Source organism: Channa argus, chromosome 12 (genome assembly GCF_033026475.1).
Source record: "Channa argus isolate prfri chromosome 12, Channa argus male v1.0, whole genome shotgun sequence".
In the NCBI taxonomy this organism is placed as follows: domain Eukaryota; kingdom Metazoa; phylum Chordata; class Actinopteri; order Anabantiformes; family Channidae; genus Channa; species Channa argus.
The window spans coordinates 12,429,203-12,452,512 of NC_090208.1; the positions used below are offsets into that span (position 1 = coordinate 12,429,203).

A 23,310-nucleotide genomic window follows, 5' to 3' on the forward strand; every position below is an offset into this window, starting at 1 on the left:
TGTCTGACAGCCAGTGGGGAAATTAACTGATGAGTTCATCCTGGTTGCTATAGAAACTTCACATATACGGCCCGAGTTTGTCACCAGAGGGGAAAAAACGGGAGAAGAGGTGGCTGTGTTGAATGCTCACTGGAGGGGTATCAAAGGTGGAGTCATTTGCAACACACAACATTAATGCCATGTTTTATGTCCTCTCCTCCATCGGTGCACAATCCCCCTGAAATAATCACATCCCTCTGCAGGGGCTGGCTGTGAGGAAGGTTTTCTTTATGCTCCAGCACAGAATGACATAAACATTAAGGTAGATGCCAGATTCTTTTATTTTTATTTTTTTTGTTCTTGTTGTCATGAGATTATGAACTGAGCCGGACAATAACTTATACCTATTACCCATCAGCGCCTTCCTCGCTGTGTGTCTTTGTTTATTTCAGATCAAATCACGTTGGACATTGGCCGTCTTGGGTGAACTTACCGTCAGCAGTGTCAGGACACAAATGCTTGTGTGTGTATAATCAGATGATCTGTTACTGGCCCCTAGTGGCTCAAGTTAGAAAAAGAAATGTAGTATCAGGGTGCTGCTGTGACACCTTTGTACAGCACAGTAAGCTGTGTGTACACTGTTTAGGAGGAGTTATATGACATGGTGTATATTCCATTAGCCGTGTAGCTAATGGAATATAAACTTTTACTCTGCTGTGAAATCTTTACAGCAGTTGTGCTACATAATCAATACATCAGTTTATATTAAGCTTCTTAATGTAGTTTATATTGCAGATAGTGCTGCTGTGATTTAGCAGGACATCCTATATTTCCCGCTAATGCCAACAAAGCAAAAAAGACCCCCATAAGGACAGATTGTTCTCCTCTTTACCTCTCTTTTTCTTTTTTTTTTTACAGCATTCAAATCTTTCATTACTGTGATTGAAAACAAATGGATAACCCTATCAGATCTAATGGAGTGTCGAAAAGAAATTGGACTTTTCCTTAACAGCCTTTAAAGACATTACTTACATTCTTTTATAAAATCTATTCTCAGATTAAGTCAAGTTGAGAGCGGATGTACCTGTAGAGGAGGGAGATTAAAAGTGATTAAATGGTGAAATTCATTTATAGCCGCAACAGTTGCGAAGTCTCTGCCCCTGATTGATGACTATGAGAGCCCATCCTAATTTCAGTCTGTGTGACACATGAGATGAACGCCAGTGCGAGTCAGGCTTCAGGCTCTGACAGCAGAGATGCAGCACTGTCTCCCATCTCTCACTCTTTCCTCCCACCACTCTTGATCCTCCCCTCTCTCTCTCTCTCTTAGGGTCTTTCTGTGCGACTTTCAGAGGAGAGGAGTGAGCATTGTCATGCTGAGCTAGACTTGTACATCTCTATCAAGTGTCACTACCCTGCTGGTAAAAAACAAAAAAAAAGTGTTTTAGGGAAAAGAGGGGGAAAAACTGTTTATTTTGCATCATCTTTCTGCCCATTCTTCCACACACCACCATTGGCTGTACAAGAAACTGTGCGGGGGGGAGTGTGTGTACGCACACAGTGAGGCGTTCAAAGCCAGATGCTTCCGATTTGAGACTCTCACACAGATGCACTCTCCCCTGCTCCGTATTCACATTGTAAACAAACTATACAGACACAAGCAAACTCTCTCCACCTGTTTTTGTAGTCACTGGTGGCACGGCGGTAACGCTTTCTCAGAATAAACCGAACCTGTGGCTGAGAGGAGTTGGAGTTTTAGTGAGAGAGACAGAAAGTTGGAATGTCACCTTCTGCTCCTTGGCATCTCGACTGGGAGGGCCACAGAGAGTGCAATGGGCCACGGTGGGGGCCCCTCTGAACCTTAGCCTTGGGACAGATGGCAGGTTTGGACCCTTGGACCTGCTAATGAGCAGGTTGTGCCAAGTGCTGTAGGACACAGGGACACAGGTTAGGTTGCTCCATCAAAGCCGTGATCCGTGGTGTCAATGAGGTGGCACCACGCCCATCTGCTACGCTGGTGGTGACATGCAGTAGGTAATGATGGCTAATGATGTCCAATTGTCCTCCTCCAGAAAAAAGGGACGCCGCTTTCTGTGGCCTGAAGTGGTTAGCACAGCAGCGTGGTCACAGTGGTCACGACAGTACTGTGCCTATAGTCTGGCTATTATCTTCTGTGCACCAACACCGACAATCTCAAAATGGCAAACATGTTGAAATTGGCCATCCGGAAATTAGTTTTCTCAGTGAGGTACTTGCAGTAAGTGACCGTTAAGACCTTTTGCGGTTAATTTCAACATGGGATTTCAATATTGTTGCTATTATTGCTGAGAAATACTCGGGTTGAAATAAGATAATAACATGTAAATATTTCAATGCACCGTGCAAAGCTGCAGTGGAGTTGGCCACAATGTGGGCGAGCGTCAAAACTCTGAAACTGATGTTGCTTAGATATGATGCGACTTCTGCCTTTTTGGCTGCGTTTTGGATCACATGGGGAGGTTTGATTATGCATGGATAACACTGAAGCAGTGGAGATGAAATCCTCTTACTATTAAAGTTTAATGTGAATTCTGGCATGTTTTTTTGCACAAAATCAGGGCTGTGCATTTTGTCCACTATTTCTTGCAGTGCAGTTGAAATCTGGGCGAGAGCTCTGACCTACTGTCAGGGACGTATTGTATTGTATTTAGACCAGCTGTAAAAATCATTCCTTTAAATGTTGTATTGTGTTGTGTGTATGTGTTGAAGCCCTCTTGTTGTTGAACCCCTCTTGTGACACTGGGGATGATATGATGATATGATATAAATGTCTACCTCAGCTACTGAAGCCTGTAATTAGTCTGATATAGAACTAAAAAGCTTAATCAGAAACATGAATGTCCAAGGTTGTGCTTGTTTCCTTTGAGAAAAACTTAATGTGTTTACAAGTGGACAGACTGAGAAATTCTTATATGGAAACAGTAAAATCAGGTCAGATTCAGACGAGTGAGCGGCATTACCCGCTACACACTCTTGTTTATTGGCAGTTATTTCCACCTTAAATCATGCGCTCTTTCTAATATGAATACAATTTTGGGAATTGGCACTATTTGTGAGTGTGAAGAAAAGTGTGCGTAACACCAAACACCATGGGGGGGGGCACCCTGCCAGGAACGATTTTCACACCTCAGACATCTGCATTTTACACCTCAGTGTCAGTCTGGTGCTGCTTCCAAATTGGTCACCACAGATACTTTAAAGTAGGATTGTCTGCATGTTGGCACAGAAACACACAAGGTCACATCCAGTCAAATATTATCTGGTTTTTAAACAGCTCTAACTTCAGACCTGTAGACCTGCTGGGTCTGCCAAAGTGGGAAATTCATGTGAATATTTGTTCAAATGCTTGTTTTTTTCTCTCTCAAAGATGTAAAAGTGTCTAATCTGCAATTCTGATTGGAAAATGCGCGAAAACAAAGAGGAGTTCTTTCAGGTTCAGCTGGAGCTAACTGCCCTTTGTTTGCCTTCATTTGTGATGCCTTTCATTTTCACAGTGAAGCCAAATCCTGATCTGCATTTATATCCATCCTGGTTATCGATCTTACTCCTGCGCTCAGACATAGAGCTGTTTTATCTGAGCCAACACTTTAGCTCAACTGTGAAGAATAGTGTGGAACGGCTGATAGTGGTGGGATAGACAGGCTGCATCCTGGGAGCTCATTTGTAAGGAGTACAGGTGTAAGGAGAAAGAAAAGAGACAAGAAGGAACTAGTGATGGATGATGAGGGTACACAGTGGACCAGTGACAGGAGGACATCAATAGATGAAGCATCAATGATGTATTGCATTTTGTAGTTTTGCAGCACTTGGTTGAAGTTGAAAGTAGTTTGGGAATTGCAGCAGCTCGCGCTCAACACTTTGCTTTGTCATATTCAGGAGGTGCGACGCTTTTGAAATGTTATCGTCATGCATAATCAGTCGTCAGCCAGCTCGCTGGAGGTCTTTTTGTTCCTCCAATCAAAGAGCTGAAGGGCGGCTGATTGACAGTGCGACACTCCCTCACGCTGCATGTGAGTCGAGGTTCGATGCGGCCATGTAATGTGTGTGCGCGACCTCCACGTATCCTGTTAGGTCTGCTCAGCGTGCGGACTCCTTTAGCCCCGTTGCCCTGGTTCAACTTCTCTCACATTCACAGGCTGGAACTTCTCAGATCAAACACAGCTTCTCACAGTTGGCAACTCCAAAAGAAAAAGGTGAACGAAATGCTTTGCTTAAAGTCGCCACATTGGTGAAGGTGGGGACAACTCATCATACACAGTGGTAAATCCCTTATTTGATCCACAAAGTCAGACACACCTCCAAACCTTTGTTTGTTCATTAATTCCCTAAAGGACAATTTATTAATTTTGCCCTGTATGTATAAATTACGTCAGGAAAAGTAAGTTTTGTAATTTTTATCACTTTTTTTTTTTTTTTTTTTGATCAGAGTGTAGCAAAACTCAGTATTGTTTTTAATATTATGGTAATAAAGTTTAAAATGTAATGACTTCAGTGATTTCCCCAATCGGACACGGCATTAAAAAATTAATGTTAAGCGAATTACTGATTATCTGGTTGCAAAGCCACCTGTGAAGGGCCGAGACTTGATGTGTTGAAAGGGCAAGTGTGAGGATCTGAGCGGTTTCGACATGTCTCTAGTGGAAAAGCTCAGGTCCTGACATTCACGTGGAGGATAAGCTGGCGTGTCCCACCTGCCCAAACATTGTTCCAGCCCAAATACACCCCTTCACCAAGACTCAGAATAACAAGAATACAACTTGCTGATAGGTTGTGGAGGCTGCACGGAGACAGTGACTTGCTAATGTCACTGTGGAGCTTGTTATCATGCTTGCATCTGTGATCTAAACTGAATAATGTTGCGATTGCAAAATATATCACTTGGTCGAACAATGTAAAGGTCTAAAAGTGAAGCAGTCGGCCTTGAGGCTCCTTATGCTCCCAGTTCACGCCCAATTAATTTTTTCCCGAGACAGTAAGGCTTAAAATATATCAGTTACACCATGATTAAAAATGTTCTACAGCCATTCTGTGCAATCAAAATGAAATCGAGACTGATACGCTCAAGTTAGCAGTCAACACTGAGGAGCATTTAATAAACACTGCAGACTCACAAAGGCATTTTGTCCAGACACCACCCAGACTCCTGAGTTGTCACACCCACTTTTTCCCCCTCTGCAGAGACTTATGAGAGAAAAGTAATTATTTCCTCACACCTACAGTAGGTGGTTCTGACGCAGGATTCAGAAAGTTTACTGCACATGCATTATTAAAAACATCAACATATGTAAATGTTTGAGTGGAACGAAGCAGAACCATTGAATTATGTGCTGCAGAATATGTTTTTAATGTTGTTTCAGAATAATTTAAACGACACATCATGTTTCATAGGATCTTTGGGTCCATGCTTATCACAGCATGACATCATACTCCTGTTGAGCTGAGGTCTGCTGCTGCATCATTGTTTCTGGGCAGCAAAGAGCCGCTCCATGTCTTCTGCTATGAAACAGTGCCATCTATGGAAATGCTGGAGAGTCTCTGAAGGCAGACAAACCTCTCACAGTCTCGACTTCTAAAACAAATCCTGTTTTGCGGGTTGCGTTTGTTAACAAACGGTTAAAAATATTGTCCTTGAGTTGCTTTCTATATATTTTTATCTGACCTGATTCAGGTTTGCTCTGAGAGAGTCTTTAGGAGATAGTGTGAGAGAGAAATTAGGCACGGATAAATCCACAGCTTATGTGACTGCAAATATTCTTCTGTCAGTTGGAAATGACACTAATATGTCAGGCTTGGCTGCTGTCAATCATACTTAGAAGCTGCTGCAGGGCTTGTTCCTTCAAAGCTACCTTTGGATTCATCTTGTGTGCCGACATACCTGCACATTAGAGCATATTACAGGTTTTATGAGGTGAATCATGGCATTGCTTTGAGTTTACGTGTTATTTTTAAGCAAATGGAGCCCATTATAAAGCAAAAGGTAGTTCTGGGTTTATACTTTCAGCCATTAAAGCATCTCTTTCCACTCTGGGAGTTTAAATTGTGAACATAATATTAGAAAAACATGATCCGACCCGCTTTCCGTGATATGTTAAAGAGCAGCGATCAAGACTGTGAGAATGGGCGACAGGGAGAGCACTTGTACCATTGAGTTATCTCACTGATTTTCTTCTTTTGAAATTGTTATAAATGTTTATTGAAAGTGATGTATAAAATGTGTTATGGTATGTTGCAGAAAGTGCTAAATTACAGCATAGCTCGCCTTTGATGATACATATTTATGGACAACCGGCTACCGACAGGGTACAGCCAGGGAAAGGGCCCCCCATCTTTTCTTTTTGGTCATTTTGAGTTTTGTACAAATTTGACACGTCTCTCTGAAGGTTTTGTGTTCGTTACTGTTGTTTTGTCTGTTATTTTGACTTGGTCTATGTCTAATTTGGATGCATTTTGTCCCTTTTTTTTAACATTTTACGTGTGTTTTGTCATATGTCCAGTGTGTTTTGGGGCATTTTGTGTCATCCGTGCCTCTTTCGGACAGTCTGTGTTTCTTATGGCCTGTGTCTTATAACTGAACTGGCCCATGGGTCCATACAGCACAATATCAACCCATCAATTATTTTGTAGCCAAACTTTTTGTGCTATGCTATTATACGTTGATGTTCATAAACTTGAATTTTAGGGAAGCCTAGTGACATTTGAAAAAATGTCTAATGCTGTTCTTCATGACCGACGTGACCAGCCTCATCAGCCTCAAGCTGTACTTTGTACTGTGTGTAATGCTAATTAGTAAAATCAACTAAGAATGTGAACATGCATATATTGTAGCTGTTAAACATTTTGATATTAGCATTTAACTCAAAGACCATCCCTTGCATCCTCACGGAGTGGCCTTTGCCTTCTGTTCACACTGGTAATTCAAACATCTATTTTTGTTGCACCTGCTGGTGTCAAACAGCGATATTGAAAGTGACAGACCAGGTATAAGTTTACATGATAAACAAGTATAACAGGTCCCATTTATAGGATCTATTTTAAAGTTCACGTAACCTTTCTGTCTTTACGGATAACGTTTGTTCTTGGGAAGTTGTACTTTGACTTTGGCTGAAGAACACAGCCAGGTGGAAAGTATAGCCTCAGACAATCCCCGAGCAAGGAGATAACAATGAACTCATCTCTCTCTGTTCCTGGTCTCTGTTAAATGAGAAATGTATGGGCCCAACCAAGGCTGAGGGTTCTGGGAATGAACCCATGCATGTGGATTCTGAGAGGCTAGGGGTTAGCCCTTGAGGGCCAGGAGCCTGTCAGTTTCCCTCCCATTCTTAGCCCTCAATTACTGAATCAAAGGCGAAAGGAAGAGCAAATCCCATCCTGTGGCTGGTCCTCATCTCGCCCTGCTAGGCCGACAGGCTATCTCTGCCTGCTTGTTCACTCACTCTAACTCAAATGCACATGGAGCGCAGCTCCTGGGAGCTTCACGAGTGAGCCGCTGGTTGCACTCCAAAGAACCTTCCAAGTTCATTGCTCTTCCTGGCTGCAGTGCAGATGGGGCGAGTTCCCACTGTCTCCTTCCCTCTCTCTCCCACATGTTGCTTATTCATAAGCTAGTCCCAGATGAATATGTGCAGATGAGACATGTCAGTGTGATTTTCATCCAACATCCACCTCCCCATCTTTAAGCCTGTCCTATAAAGAAATGCACTTTTTTTAATCTTGTTATTTACTAAACAATTTCAAGGCTTGGGTTCTGAGAGGCTTATCCCAGTAGGAAAAACTACAGCAGTGACAGCTGGAATATGAGAATGACTGACATCACTTGACTGGTTTATGTGAATTGCACGCCGGCTGTGAATAAAGTCTTGTTTTTTTGTTTTCCTATGGCACAGCAAAGATTTAAGACGGGTATTCTCCAGACAATATCCACTTGGAATAGAGGGATGAAGCATAAATGTGCTCCAGCTCTCTTGAGGAAAAAAACTTAATAAAAACCAGCCTCGGTGGAGGTGCAGTGTTATAGTTTTTGGCAAACCAAATGTTTTGAGAGTAAATCCAGATTTGATGGAACGTCATGTACTGCATATTCCTGCCCCGCTAACTTATGTGGGCAAGTTAATGTGTTCTATAAGTCTGTCATTGAAAGTGTTCCTTAAAGTTGAGATAAGTTAAATCCATTTACGTTCAAGTTCATGGACTAATTGCAAGTACATTTTAATGACTACTGCTAAAAATCATACAAAAAGTTAAGAATTGTTTTGTGTTGTTTCTTTACATTTTTTTAAGAGCTCTCATAATGCCGTCACGTCAGGCATGTTCCCTCCATGCTTGTGTGGGTTTTCTCCCGCGGTCCAAAGACATGCATGTTAGGTTAATTGATGATTCTAAATTATCCCAAGGTGTGAATGGTTGTCTGTCTGTGTGTGTGTCTCTGTTATGGGACTGAGATAGACTGGCGACCTGTACAAAGTGCACCATGGTGATCGGCCAGAGACAGCTGGTCTCCAGCACCACTATGATCCTGAACAAGATAAGTGGACAAGGTGATTCATGGCTACACTCTACATTTACTGTAAGTGCAAATATAACTTTAAAACGTCTTGGAACACTTTCTCTCCACTATCCATCATCTGCCTATTCAAAGTTCCACAAGGTAGACCAGACGGCCCTCTTCCCTATGTTTTCTAGCTCCACCCAGTGGGATCCTGAGGTGTTCCTCCTTCCTACTTGCTCCTGTTTTAACATGGCTAATTCAATCCTCAGAGGGTCGTGAATATTCAAAAGAGGCCTCTTCTACTGTGTGGTAGGAAACTCACTCTTGTAAGGCAAAAGGCAACACTGCAAAAGTTTTAATTCCCACCAGATTCAAATCACCTTCACTCAACATCAGCACGAGGCAGTGAATAGATGTTTAAAAGACGTCTCTGGCGTTTATTACTCAAGGCAACCGCGGTGTACACACTGTCTTGTTTTGCAGTCCTCTAACAAGCTGCAGAGCAGCGCTGTGAAGAAAAGCTCCTCCTTAAGTAAGAACAATTGATATTTAAGTTAACATCCTGCTGAATGAGGGAAGCTGTAGTACTGTGATCTTGAACCAAATGGAGAAAATTAATTCTTCACTGCCATTATTCAGTACTATTATGTTGTCCTCTAAGTTGTTTTAATGAGATGTCTTATTCTGTTTGTGTTGACAGTGGTCTTGTTTGCATCCATTTAATCTCTTTAATGCACACAAGCGCCTTAATTATCAAAAACAGTTGTTGCCACAAGCACACAAATAATGTGAATGCGAATATTTAATTTCAAGTATGGGCCGTGTCAAGGGAGACGAGCTCTACTGCAGCTTCTTCAAAGGTTACAATCTAGAATGAGGTGATTTTAAAAAGAGAAGTTAGCAGCAGATACTTTCATGTTAAAAGAAAGGTCTCTAAAACGTGGAGAAGACTGCTAATTAAGACAAAACGTTATCCAGTGGTTATAGTTGTATAACCACTGACAAGTAATACCTTACTTCACTTTAATTGGTGACAGCTGTCTGCCTGCTGCACAAAGCTGTTTAAGGATAATTGAAACTGTTATCGATGACGACAGCTGAGGATGCTCGCTGAAAACATAGTTGGGGACAGTCTGGACGGCTGGTAGAATGGTCTGCTGCCTGGCCCATGTTCACATGTTAAATAAAATACTCTAAGCTGTTCGGACTTCACAGGGGTAAAGTTAGAGAAAGACAAACTCTAAAGACTTAAATTTCAGTTTTTCGCTAAGTCACGAGTGACTCGAGTTGATGCACAGCTCAGCTGGCAGAGAAATTGTTATTCTACACTAAAGCGATCCCACTGCCAATAAGTGTTGATTTGTGAGGGACAAGTGTTGATTGGAGAGTTCGCACGTATAACTTATATGGCATCAAGGAATGTGTTCAAAACTATGAGACGTGTGAAGGAGAATGAGTGAATCTGATAGGTGTGGGTGTTGATTTATGTACTCGGAGCTAAATTAACACGTTTCTTTTTTTTTCTCCTTTGAAAACAGTCGCTGGCTCGTAAAGCTTGTTTGAAAATGCCACATTGTTTAAGCAGTAATGCCTGAACGGTTTTACTCTATGTACGGCTTCAGTTTTGAAAAAAGATGGTATTGTGTTGTGTGTAAAGATTTACAGAGGTGACTAATTGAATACAACCACAGTGTGTTATTGGCAGTAAAGTCGTGACGCATTTAGACACAAAGTTCACGCACTTGCTGCTTTTCCGCTGTCAAATCACGCTAAATCTGATGGCCTAAAACAATGCAGCATATTGTATCATAACTTTTATTGTTGTCCCTGCGTCAGACTGTATTACATATATTTTATATTGTGTTTAATTTCATGAGCTTGTTTTTTGTTTAGTTTCTTATCAAGCTACGCTCTTTGTTTTTCTTCTTTGCTTTCTTTTGAGGTTAGACAGCCACATAAGTTTCTCTTTCTTTCACTAATTGAACAGTTCCTCAGCATTTTCCATGCATTTCTTGCTATCTTGAAGGCAAAGTGAGAGACATAAAACAGTTTTTATGAGCAATCTTTAATTTAACAGGCACAATAATGTGCTATTGTGAGCAGAACTGTCTTTCATCAGAAAGCTTTGTAAAATATTGCTGTGATAATTGGTTTGCCTATAGGTCTCAGGATCTACACGCACACACACACGCACACACACACACACACACACACACACACACACACACACACACACACACACACACACACTGTGAATGTGTTTCTGATCCTTTTCATGGCTCCTGAACGCAGCGTCCCCTTCAACAGTGCCAGCTCCATCCTTGTCCTTTTAACGAGGTGATATCCAGACGCAAGGGAGCAGATGTTGCAAAGAAAACACACTGTGACGTGATTGTGATCGATGCACACCTCCCACCATATCCACTGCATAATTTGGCGGATGGCATCAGGATAACAACCTGCATTATGTGGAGACAGCTGTCGCCATGGTGCCCGGGCAGCCATTGCATTGGCTCCCACCTTATTTCAGGCAGAGGCGGGGAAGCCAATTAGAGTGATTTACAGCTTTGGTTGTGTCGTCACCACCTTGAAAACTGTGTCTCGGTCGGTCCAGTTAAAGAAAATGCATGGCTACCTGGGCGCCAATAAGGAGGGCGTGAAAAGGGAGCAGTTGTTTGTTGGAGAAATTTTAAGCAAAGTTTTTCCTGCACTGAAAGTCTTTTTAATATGAACTGCTCCATTAAGTTAAAAAAAACTTTTGCTTTGCAATGGGTTCTTATGCTAAGCTGTATGAATTTGATATTTCTTTTAAAAATCAACTGAAGACACTCTTCTTCAGACAAGCTTTTAGCGACTGGGCTTTTATGGTTGCATCCTTGTTGTAGTTATTTTAATTTATATTTGAAGTTTTATTGTCTGTACTATTTTCTCCTTAGAATATACAGGATACATTTATCTTAATTTTAAGACTATATGTATTTATTTTAATGTTTATGTATAGTACTTCCATATTTTCATGAGCGATACACAATGCAAAGCAACAGAATACATTTTCTTAGTTTTGCATCATTATTAGTGTAGCTTCTCTCAGGTGTGCAAACAGAAATGACCCATGTGTTACCATCCAGCTACACCAAAATCCTTTGTACATTGTTTATGAAACAAAAATACCTTTAGTGATGAGGATCGTACCGCCTGATTTGAAAAAGAAGGGACACTTCAATCATGTAAATGAGCAGAGGTTTGGAGGGTTGAAGATTTTTGCAGTAATGAATCCGACACACAGTATTTGATGGCATGGTGAGGCTGATGGAAACTGCGATATGGCAATACTGTGAATGTGACTTGGGATGGACTGTAACTAGGAATTCAAGTGAGCCTTGAAGTGTAGAATGATGATGGGATAAAGTTTTAATGCATTTGCATTTCTATCTGTGCGGTTACGGCAATAAAAGTGTCATACTGAAAAGAACAGTTCCGTCAAAGTGTGCAGATATAAGATTCATAGATTATCATATAGCATCAGACTGGCACACTTGCCTGCATGTCTGTGGCTCTAAAGACAAAAAACTTCTTCTCATACGCTACACTTATAAATTACAAATACATCCAGTCTATCCTGTAATTCTCATTTGATAAATCTTGTAGTCAGAGGGGGATATAACAGTATTTTGTAATTTAATTACAAAACATTAGCTCATGTGTTTAGTTAGTTTGGACAAGTATCAAAACCTAATGCACATTTTTCTATTCAGTTTTTGTTTTACATAGTAAAGTTAATTAACACTGCTATACAAAAGAACAAGGACACAAAACGTTAAGTAGGACAATGAACTTAACAAATGAGGCAGGACTCCTCCGGTCCAGTAGGCGGCGCTAACAAACACGTTACGTTTGGCTTTTTCACTACGTCAAAAGCGCTCGTCGCTTGCTTGTGACACACTTTTCGCGCGACGTTCAACTTGCGATCGTGAGCTCAAGTCTATTGTAAAGAAAAGAGACTTCATTTCGCTTAACATGCTTAAAAAGAAATCCGGCAGTGCTGAGAAGAAACGGAAACACTCGCAGTCTGAAGAACGACATGACAGCGGTAAACGGAGGAGCACGGAGCTCAGCCAGGAGGTGAGAGATTCAGTCACCGTCATGCTAACACTGCTTAGAGCTGTTAGCTTCACGGTGTATCTGCGTTTGTTATGGTTAAGAGCTTCTAGATTTCTGGGGTTCGGAAAGTTTATCAGACGTCTTTCCAGAAACCAAGCTTGAATCTTCTAAATTCGGGGCAACTTAAATGAGCTAGTGGGGAAGCACCACGTTTTACGTAAATGTCCTATCGTCTATTTTAATTAAAAGTATTGAAAAGATTCCATGACGTTGTTCATTGGCCGAGTTCCGTTTCGTTTGCTAAATTGTAACGTTAAAACGCAACCAAGTTCCATTTCGTTGTGGTTGTGACGTAAACAACGAAAACAAGCGAACCCCCTGTCTTTTGGTGATGAAGCGGGTTGACGTGTGTTGGAAGTTTATACGTGGTGTTGATACTTCACGTTTTTGCTACACGTAGTGAACCCAAAGACTATAATAAGTAAGTGTACACGTTTAAATAACAGTTGAGGTACACCTCGATAAAACTCTTATTAAGACTTATTAAGTCTTATTACGTCAAAGCTCCATAAATACCATTTGTGTGAAGGTTAATCCTTGAAATCTGTAACGAAGTAAAGGTTTGTTTAACGTTTAGTCCATTTTGAGATGTAGTTTGGGGACCAGCTTGCCAAATGGTCTAAGCGGTTATTAATTAGGGAGCTATGTCCGAGTCTAGAGTCACTGTAAACCAGGTAGTTTCGGTGGATAGCCAGCTCAATTTGCATTTAGGACTCTAGCCCATGAATTTCAGCACCTTCCGTTTGGTTGACCAAGACCAAGCTCTACAAGATCAATTTTCTTACTGCTCCTCTAAACAAGTCTTTGGACAAGCTTTAATATGCACCAGTCTGTCTGTCCCTTTGTGTCCGTTTTGTTTTCCAAATGTCTGTGTAATGTGGATGACTTCTCCTGTTACTGCCTTCATTGGTAGCTCAACCTCTTACCTTCTAACGGTTTACATACCACTTATATAGTATCTCGTTGACTCTCTAAAGCAGGACTTGAAGGATGAGCTTGCTGACGCAGAACTAGACAGGATCGGCAGTGACATTGAAGAGGGGGGACTGGACCTCAGCCTTCCATTTCAACCCATCACTGCTTACATCACTGACAAACGGGAAATGCTGGAGCAATGTTTTCATGTGCTGGGGGAGAAGAAGCTACGGAAGATGCTGCCTGATGAACTCAAGGTAAATTGATTTGTGAGGGTTTTAACATGGCGCTATGAACAGACTAATAAAAGTTATATTTATTTCCACATTTTCCTCAAATAAATGTTTTTAACATGCGTTAATTAATGCATTGAATAAAATGTCTATTGATTGTAGTAAGTGTTTGCCCCCCATACTTTACTTACATAAAAAATGAAACCTTTTTGCCACACTTTTTTATACAGGTTTGTTTGTACTATGTTTTGTCTTCCAACGTTATGTCTTGAAAGACAACAGACCATAGTCATATTTTAGCACTGTTGGTTGATTTCCACCAGCACTTGTACAATGGTCACCATTTCTTGAAAAGGTTGCATCTTTTGTGTATATGTGGTGCACATATATTATTTTATGATTCAAAGCATCTTTGTCTACATTTTATTTTCGCAGAACTTTAAAAACTGTTAGGTACATGACATTGCTTATGTTACGTTTGTTCAAAGTGTTTTATTTGTTTGCGAGTTTGTTATTGCTTTAGTTACAAATCAGCTGTAAAGCTGTCTAGAAAAATGAAAAAATAAAACAATAGAAAGTACATTAGAATTGAAATATAACGTAACATGTCACTAAAGTAGAGAATGTAGTTGTAGCCTTCTAGTCGTTGCTTTTGACCGTTTCTAAAGCAATGTCAAACATACTATTTAACACCCGATCCTTCACAGGACTGTAGTTTAATCGAAATCAAAAAGCTGTGCTTGGAGCAATTGGAGCCGATCTCAGAAAAAAATCTTTTTCAAATCTTAGCAGGTGAGAAACCACTTTTTCAAAGCTGTGTAATTTTTGAACTATTAGTTATTATAAATGAAGCATTTTTAGTCACCAAAAAATGTTTATTGTGTTTAGGGGAAGAACTGACATCTGGAAATGGAGATGAAAACTCACTGGAGACCTTGGAAAGCCAGTGAGTGAATGGTTTACGAATGCGTTCAGGGCACTTTTCAGGAGTGTAAGTAGTGTGAGTTATTATTGTCATTGTTTTCTTTTTCTCCATTAAGGCAGGACAATAATGTGGACTCTACCTCTTGCTTCAAAGAGACGGCGAAACCGGAGTACCCTAAGCAAGGTAATGACTATGTAATGCAGAAAGACTTCAAAGCAGAGAAAAGCTATGAAAAATGATGTAAAATGTCTGTACATTTTCTTTACAGATGGTGGTGGGTCAGGCGAAGAGAGCGACGTCCTAAGTATAAACGCAGACACTTACGATAGTGACATAGAGGGACCCAAAGAAGAACAGACTGTTAAGGATGTTGCTCGAGCAGTAAAAGTAGGGGACGGCACAGAGGAAGTTGCTGACCCAGCACGTCCAGAACCTCCAGCGGGTTCTCAACCAGTGGAAGCCAAAAAAGACTTTCAAAGCGACATAGACAAAAGTGTTAATGAGATTTTAGCATTTTCTCCCACTGCGACAGAAGAGATGGCCAAAGAACAGAGTGTACTGCAGCAGCCTGCAGATGATAGTCTGCCTGTCCAGGAAGGACTGCTTCCAAGCCGTGCACCTGTGGTTTGCCAGCCATCTATTCAACAACTAGAGCTCCTGGAATTGGAAATGAGGGCCAGGGCGATCAAAGCCCTGATGAAAGCAAGTGGTGGAAATAAGTCCTCTACAGCAAAAAATGTATAAAATGCCGTATTTTCATTTAGGATATTTTATTCACTCTGAAGAACGGGTGGATACAGTATTGATTCACATTATAGATATTAAAAAAAAAAAAAACTGACGCATTGTTTTATAATTTAAGTTATGTTTTCATTACTCCATATTGGAATGATGAACATGACTGTTTAATTCAGGTTCAGTGAGTTAAAAAGGAAGAAACAGCTCTGCTGAGTAAATGTCTTCTGGGTTTCCGTAAACACAAGACTGTTGAATGTAGTTGTCTCATTGGACACTAGATGGCACTATTACCCTGCCCCATAGATTCCTGATAACGTTTGTAATTTGCAAGGTAGTGTGTAACTGATGATTTATTTGCTCACATTACAGTAAAAAATAGTCACAAGCAGCATGGAAGTCAAGGTTTCTTGGTAATGATGGTATTTAATAATATAAAATGGCAGAGATTCCCATTTACTCAGTGTTAGAGGATGCTTATGCAAGCCAAAGCAGGTGGCAGCAGTGCTGTGTTGTCATTTAGACACACTGGCAGTATTTTGTTCACTGAGCACCTGTTTGACTTGTCAAGCTGAAGCATGGATAGTAAGACAAATTACTGCTGTCTCTTTCAAATTTGCCTCTTCTAAAGCCTCACTCCAGTTCGAGTCAACACTTTAGAATTTTAGTAAATTGACCAAAAAAGCCTGGTGGCCCCTGGCTAAGAAATTGCTAAAACAAGATAAGACCTCTTCTGTGTTAAGTTAAAGAACTTCATAGTTTTATCCACTTGAAAAAAAAATGTATACTTCTGTATAGAAGCTAGAACTAACAACATAACATCCACTCTCCTTATATCAGTGTTTTTACTATAATTTATTCACATTCCGCTTTGATTTAGTTTGAACTACAGTGTGTGTGTGTGTGTTGGCAATTACATGCAGATGCAGGGCAAAACAGCTTTGTGCCCCAGACCCCGAAAGGAGACAATGAAATGTATAAGAAGCCTGTCGCCTCCTGAGCATTTGCATATAAAAGGGTTATTTCCTGAGAAAAGTGAGGGTTAAATGCACCATTCTCAATGCATTTATGTGCACGTATCATTGTACTCATTGACGATTCCAAGAGGAAAATGTCCACTTTAGTAAAAAGGATACAGCGATTCTAAAGTGCTCATGGTTCCGTGATTGGTGAGTATTTATCTGTGTCATTTTATTGCTATTAGAATGCCAATTATGATTTAGAATGAGCAGATAAATAGCTTTTTAAGCAGACCTCAAAATGAGTAGGCTGAAAAATGGATTGATGGAGGTGAGATGATACGGTTTTGTTAAAGGAGTACTTTTTGAATTCAAATGAACCTGGTGAATCATTAAAATATTGAGGTAGGATGCGTCCGTGAATGGTGCTATTATCAAAGTTAAAAACAAGGTTGTACAAAAAGTTCTTGTGTTCGACGGTTCATGTGTTTAATAGCCACATCTGTCACTTTCCTCAGTGCTGTGACCCGGCCTCAGGTGTGCGATGCTCATTAGAGAATAAAAAACATTTAGTGGAGAGTGGTTTATCCTCAACTCTTTTTGACAGTGTAACAGTCTCACAAACTTGAGTTTGAATTATTCTTAAGATGAAACAATGAACATATTGTTAGTGTTCTTATGTTAGATGTTCTGTAAATGGATTTATACCTACATACCGTGTGCGTTGATTTGTGCTATAATAAACATATTTTGGGGAATCAAGACGAACTGCAGTTTTCTAGATGTACAAGCTTGATAATTGTACTGTTGACCTTGTTATTTAGAAGTTCATCAAAAAAACTGGAAACTTTTTTTCAAGGCTTTTTTTGGTTTTAATTTCAAATGTTACAACTTACAGTTCACGAACATTAAAAATCCACTATGTGCAGAAATATCTAACTTCTTAATGATCCTTCATGCGCTGGTCTTTAACAAGAATTACTACAACCATGCAATGTGGCATTGAGGTGATCATGCTGTGACACTGCTGAGGTGTTAATGGAACCAGGTGGCTTCAGTTTGTGCTGTTGGGTCGAGTGTTTGTCAGCTTTCTCTTGACAATAGGTTCTGTATCAGGTTCAGTACGTTAGCTAACCAAACAAGCGCTGTAATATCATGGTCAGCAGATCAGTTTATTCTACTTTTGGCACTGTGGACAGCTGCTGGAAAGTCCTGCTGGAAAATGAAATTTGCATATTCGTAAAGTGTGTGACCAGATGGAAAGAGTGTACTGCTCTGAAATCTGGACAGTGGACCGACCCCAGCAGATTACATGACACCACAAATCGTCACTAACTGTGCGACTGCCTCACTGGAATTCAAGCAATGTGGATTCTGTGCCGCTCCACTTTTTCTCAGGCTCTGCGACTTTAATTTCCAAATGAAATGCAACATTTATTTTCCTATTAAAAGAGAGACTTTGAAGTACTGTGCAACGGCCTAGTTCTTTTTTTCTCCCTGGCCTATAGGTAAACTGCTTCTGATGTGTCTGGTTCACTAGTGGTTTAATACTAGGAATGCAAGTGGTGCCCATTTCCAGAAGATGTCTTGCCCTGGTGTCTCTTGATGCATAGACTCCAGCGTCCACTCCTACTGGAGCTCGCCCAAGTTCTTGAATCGGCTTTGCTTGACGGTCTTCTTAAGCCTGCGATTATCTTTGTTGCTTGTGCACCTTTTTTCTACCACACATTTCCCTTTCTGTCAACTTCCCATGAATGTGCTTCGATTCAGCACTCTGCAAAGAGCCAGCATTTCCATGGCTTCCCCTCTTTAGGGAAGGGGGTTGGAGATCACCTTCTGGACAACTGTCAAGTCAGGAATCGTGCCCATGATTTAGACTGAACTCCTTGACTTAGATTTTTGCTTGCTCACGTGTAAGTCACTTTGGATAAAAGCGTCTGACAATTGACTACATTTAAATTTTGGGATGCTGGTTTTTGTATTTTTTATTATTGAACATGAGCTTTAAACATTGAAATAAAGCCTTAAAATGTTTCACTTTACATGGAATGAATCTAGAATTTCCCTTTTTTAAATTAAATTATTAAAATAAAATTTTGTGACATTTTAAGTTTTTTGAGATGCATTAGTGTTTACACACCCTTTGAAGACTGTTCAAACATAGCGATTGTTGCCTTGGTAAAAGAGATACAGACATTAAAGGAAAAGATTCTTAAGTGCACAGTGCCACAAATGTCAATCCACAGAAGAAATGTGCAGCAACAAAGTAGGGGAGAGGCGTTTTTTAGCAACACTTAACAGCATGGGTCTAATGATGATCCATAATAAAGTGTCCAGATGAGTTGACTTTTGAAATTTTGTGCAGACGTCCACATTACGTTTTATTTATTGTCACCTGCAACAGGTTAAAACAAAATCAACTCCTTCAACAATTGCGTTTATGACAAGACAAAATAATAAGTGTAAAATATTCAGATAGTTTTAAAATATATTGCATTCAAAGTATTACACATTTAAGGCATGTGCAGTAAGATGTATAAGTACTCATTATACGCTGTGCATTATTGTATGTTTTTGTAGCCGAAAGGACAAAAAAAATGTTGTAGCTGGAGAAAATGCTGACTAAACCAGATTTTAATTTTAGTGCACAGTTTAGTAAAACCGCATGTGGTTGTTACCTGTTAGGCTCCATTATAGACTTGAGACGTGGTAATTGATAACTGGTGGGTGTGCAGAGTCTATAATTTGTAACTAGTAACTATAATTGTTGCATAAAAGAACACGAAAAGTAGAACTACAAAGCTGCATAATATTAAAATACAATAAGGTAAAATACAAGTACCTCGTCAGTTCTTGAGTAAATTAAGTACTGTGATTGTAATACCTTTGTACCACTTGCTGATGAGGTATAGACTGTTAGAATTACATGCTCACTAAACACAACTAGTGTGTGTGTGTCTGTGTGTGTGTGTGTGTGTGTGTGTGTGTGTGGTGGTAAAACATGAAGTGAAGTTTATATTGATGGTGCAGCAGCTGAGGACAGTAGCTTCACTCAAAACTTAACTCCACATTATTAACTATGCCGAGTTTGAACCACCTTGTTATGGTGCTACACTTTTGAGTGTTTGCAGAAATAGTGCTACAGTTATTCCTATTTTTTTTAAGACAATATTTTTTCTTTCTTGTGTGCAGTGAGCACATGGGCAGACTATGATACCACAGCCCCATGTAGGAGCAAGCACACCACAGTAAAAGAAACACAAAGTGACCACAAAACTTGCCGCCGTGTAGTTTTGTCTTGGTGTATGGGTTTTTGACATGTCTTCGCCTGTGTTTTGTGTCTCGGTAGGTCATTGTTTCACTGTCATTGTTTCCATCTTGGTCACTTTTTGTAGTTGTTTTGCATCGTTGTATAGTTACTCTCTTACACCTAGACAGGAAAGCTTCGCTGACTTTTCCTATGTCAAGACAGATTAATCACGTCCTTTGCACATTTCTGCCGTTTGTGTTTTGGCATTTCCTTTTTTTTAAATTGCAAAATCTTTTATAAAATCTTGCTTTAATTATTACATTGTATTTGTCCTTTTGCAGTATTTCCAGATTTTGGGGGGGGTCTCTAAATGTTTGCGCTCTTCGTGTGCTATGTAGCTATAGAACAGCAAAATTCGTCAATCCAATATAAAACTCTAGATGTGGCATCATGGGGAAACGCTGCATTGAAAAGTGGTAAAGTCATTTTTTAAAACACACATCCTGTTTGCAGAAATAAAGTAATTCTCTTCAAATTTCCGCTGTAGCAACTGTGTTCTTTTCTGCAGCTACAAATTAAATTGAACTAACAGCTCATGCTGACAGGCAATAAATAACTTAGCACCTCTGTATGACTAAATGAAATGATTTCCCACAGCAGTGACTCACAGGACACATTTGATTTTTTATTTATTTATTTTTTGACGTTTCAAATCACGTTTTTCTTAAAGTAGAGGAGATGTTTGACGTTAGATGTACTGTGTTTTGATTTAATGCCTAATTCTGTGACAGTGCTAATTACTGTCGCACAGGAAACACCCATGATTGCCATCTTACAGACTAGAAAACGTGTAAACATATGCTGATTATATTTTAATATAGAGATTATTTCGTCAGTCGTGGCTATAGTTATAACTTGTTCACAAGTCTGTGTTCATTTGTGATCTTTCAGATTTTCAGCAGTAGATGTCATACATAATTTGAAGGCTTATTTGTCCTGCAATAATGGATCCTTCTGTTCTCTGTTGAAACCTCTGACTGAATGGAAAAAGAATGACAATTGTTGTAGTTTGATCACAGGTGTGCTGCACATCTGTTCATCATTCACTTCATTTGCGTGCATAAATGCTTGGCTTTTTTTCTCAGAGAGCTAGAAGCTTGGCAGAACCCATTTTTGAAAAATGTGAAGTGGGTTATTGTAAGTTTGGTGCCATTTGAAAGAGAAGAACTCTAGGTTTCTTTTTTTTTTTCTTTTTAACCACACTCCACAATCTGTGAAAGAGATTTGAACGTTTGATATTCCACTCCAGTGTAGTATCTGCATTTGGAGAAAATTCCTCCCCTGCACTGACTCCTCTGACATCTGACTTTCAGATTCTGTGCATGCTTTCTCCACATGGGCTTTTTCCCCCCCTTGCAAGTTCAGGGTCTGCATTCAAATGGTGCATTAATACCATTAAACAGCCATTGAAATTCTGGCGGGTAGACCAACAAGCCAATAAAGCAAAATGCTTTTGAAGGATATCGAGAGACATCAGGCAGGATGGATCACCTCGCACAATCAAATCAGCATAATCAAATGGAATGTCACAATATTACATCAAAGCAGACTCCCAGTGCCACAGCAACTGCAACATGATCAACAAGCTCCATCCTGAGGGTATCTGTGCTTTTTCACAGAGATTTTTATGGTAGATGGCCTGAAGTGAATATATTTTACAACTAATAGGAGGCTTAGTAAATCTGTAATATTGCAGGGCTTTTAAAAGTTCGTGTAATGTAGTTAAGCTTCATCAGTAAACATGAATGATTCCCAGTGAAATAAGTATGCAGACGGCAGCCCTAATCTATAATAGTATGCAAAAGATTTAGCTCTCCTTTGAGAATTAAGAGCGATAGCCCCCAAGATAATTATGTGAGCATCAGAATATATTTCTGCATCAATACCAAAAAACACTCTGAAGCTCATTTGAGTATAATAACTCAAATAAAAGCTTTCATGTCTAATAAAATAGACATTAGTCAAAAAAAAAAAATGCCTTCCCTCCTAGTGGAAATAAAACTCAAAGCAATACTTCTAAAGTTGTAACTGTTGTTGAACCATTTAATTTAAAATAAATACGTTTGGAATCTGCACTGGCCTAGTGGTGCGGGGGAACGCTGTTGTTATTGTGTCCATGCCGCCGTACTGGGATTGTATTTGTTGCAAATACAGACGCACATGCTGATGTTAATTTAAAGGTTTCCAAAAAAAAAAACACTTGAGCGTTTCTGTATCCTTTCTTTAAACGAATCGCGCTTTCTGAGAAGCCATTCTTTAAACATCTGCATGATTGTAGTCCCAGCTGTCCAATGAACACCAGCAGACCACCAAACTGTCCCCCAGACACATGATGGATGGCAGCATACAGCCCCTGGAAACTCACATTTTTATGATGCTATAGGTGAAGACTACACCATTTGTGCTGAGCCTGGAAGACATTGAACTGTCAAATCGTTGCGGGGTGCCATTTATTTATTTTTATTTGGATGATTTATGTCCCACAGAAGCACAAAAGGACTGAGCCAACTAAATTACTTTTGTCAAAGTTGTGATAAAACTGTCAAAATTGCTTCCCACCACCAGCTGGCAAGCAATTGTATTACATAAGTAATTGTCAAAAGGAATGTCAAGAGAGGAGTATATTGCTTGGTGGGTTTCTGTCTGTCTCACCATCAGGGTTTTACGTTCCTTAGCCTTCATTTAATGGCCTTGTTGTGTGGTTTAACTACATTGCAGCACTGAGCTCTGCAGGGAAACTCTTAACTCTTTTGTTTTTCCCTTTACTTTTAAGTGCGACACACAGGGTCTAAACACAGAATTCATATGATGTCTTCCGATTTCTGCTCGTTGGCACCAACAGAAAGGTTTTTCCTTTTGATGTTATGATTCACAATGAAGCATAAACGAACTCCTGTGGATTCCGAAGCTATGGAGGCGACTACAGCAGACATGAAGTTACGGTCTAAGTCGCTCGAACTATTATACAATATGCGTGAGTCATGCGACCAACAAAGTGAGCCACACAAACGCTTACAGTCCCAACACCCTCTCCTCTTCCTCATCATGTCATGTGAATGGAGTGCTATTTAAGTTCCGCTTCTTGACAGCCAATTAACCAGCCAGTGTCTGCTTTACGCTGCTCCAACTGATTGCTTATCTCTTGTTCTGGAGGTTATAGAGAAACATCAGTTTGCAGCTTGAATGACATTTTGATGCAAAAACAACCAGAAATTGTTTTACTGAGGGCAGTGAATAAAGTGATTTCCAGTGTTGCTATTTGTAGCAACTTATTTTCAGAATCAGGATCTGGTATTTAAAATGGGTTTTACTAGATAACAATGCATTCTGCTGATCATTTTGTTGGACTAGTCTTATGGTTCTGTTCATTTTCTGGTTCCCCAATACACAGTAGTACTACCTATAACTGCATTCCTTGTATTTGCTTGCTCTTTGTTAATCTATTGACTGATTCACCACAAATGGGCTTAAGATGAAGAAACATTGTAATCTGATTGAAGATTTCCCCCCTTTGGCTCTTCAGGTTTTCAAGGAGAAGCTTCCTCCTGAATTCTGGGAAATGGTTACCA

At 40.0% G+C, this 23,310-nt stretch overlaps 1 protein-coding gene across 2 annotated transcripts; it reads left to right on the forward strand.

The window, feature by feature from the left end:
* The first annotated feature begins 12,416 nt into the window (after positions 1-12,416).
* Positions 12,417-15,578, forward strand: LOC137137370 (caspase activity and apoptosis inhibitor 1). Of its 2 annotated transcripts, none has more exons than XM_067523559.1 (6): positions 12,417-12,625; positions 13,642-13,836; positions 14,520-14,604; positions 14,701-14,758; positions 14,853-14,920; positions 15,006-15,578. In XM_067523559.1, exons 1-6 carry the CDS (start codon positions 12,521-12,523, stop codon positions 15,479-15,481), a joined length of 987 nt encoding a protein of 328 aa, XP_067379660.1. In that variant the 5' UTR covers positions 12,417-12,520; the 3' UTR covers positions 15,482-15,578. The 2 variants fall into 2 exon arrangements, with proteins under 2 accessions (XP_067379660.1, XP_067379662.1); XM_067523561.1 differs by having other exon boundaries at positions 12,418-12,625; positions 13,645-13,836.
* The last annotated feature ends 7,732 nt before the right edge of the window (positions 15,579-23,310 follow it).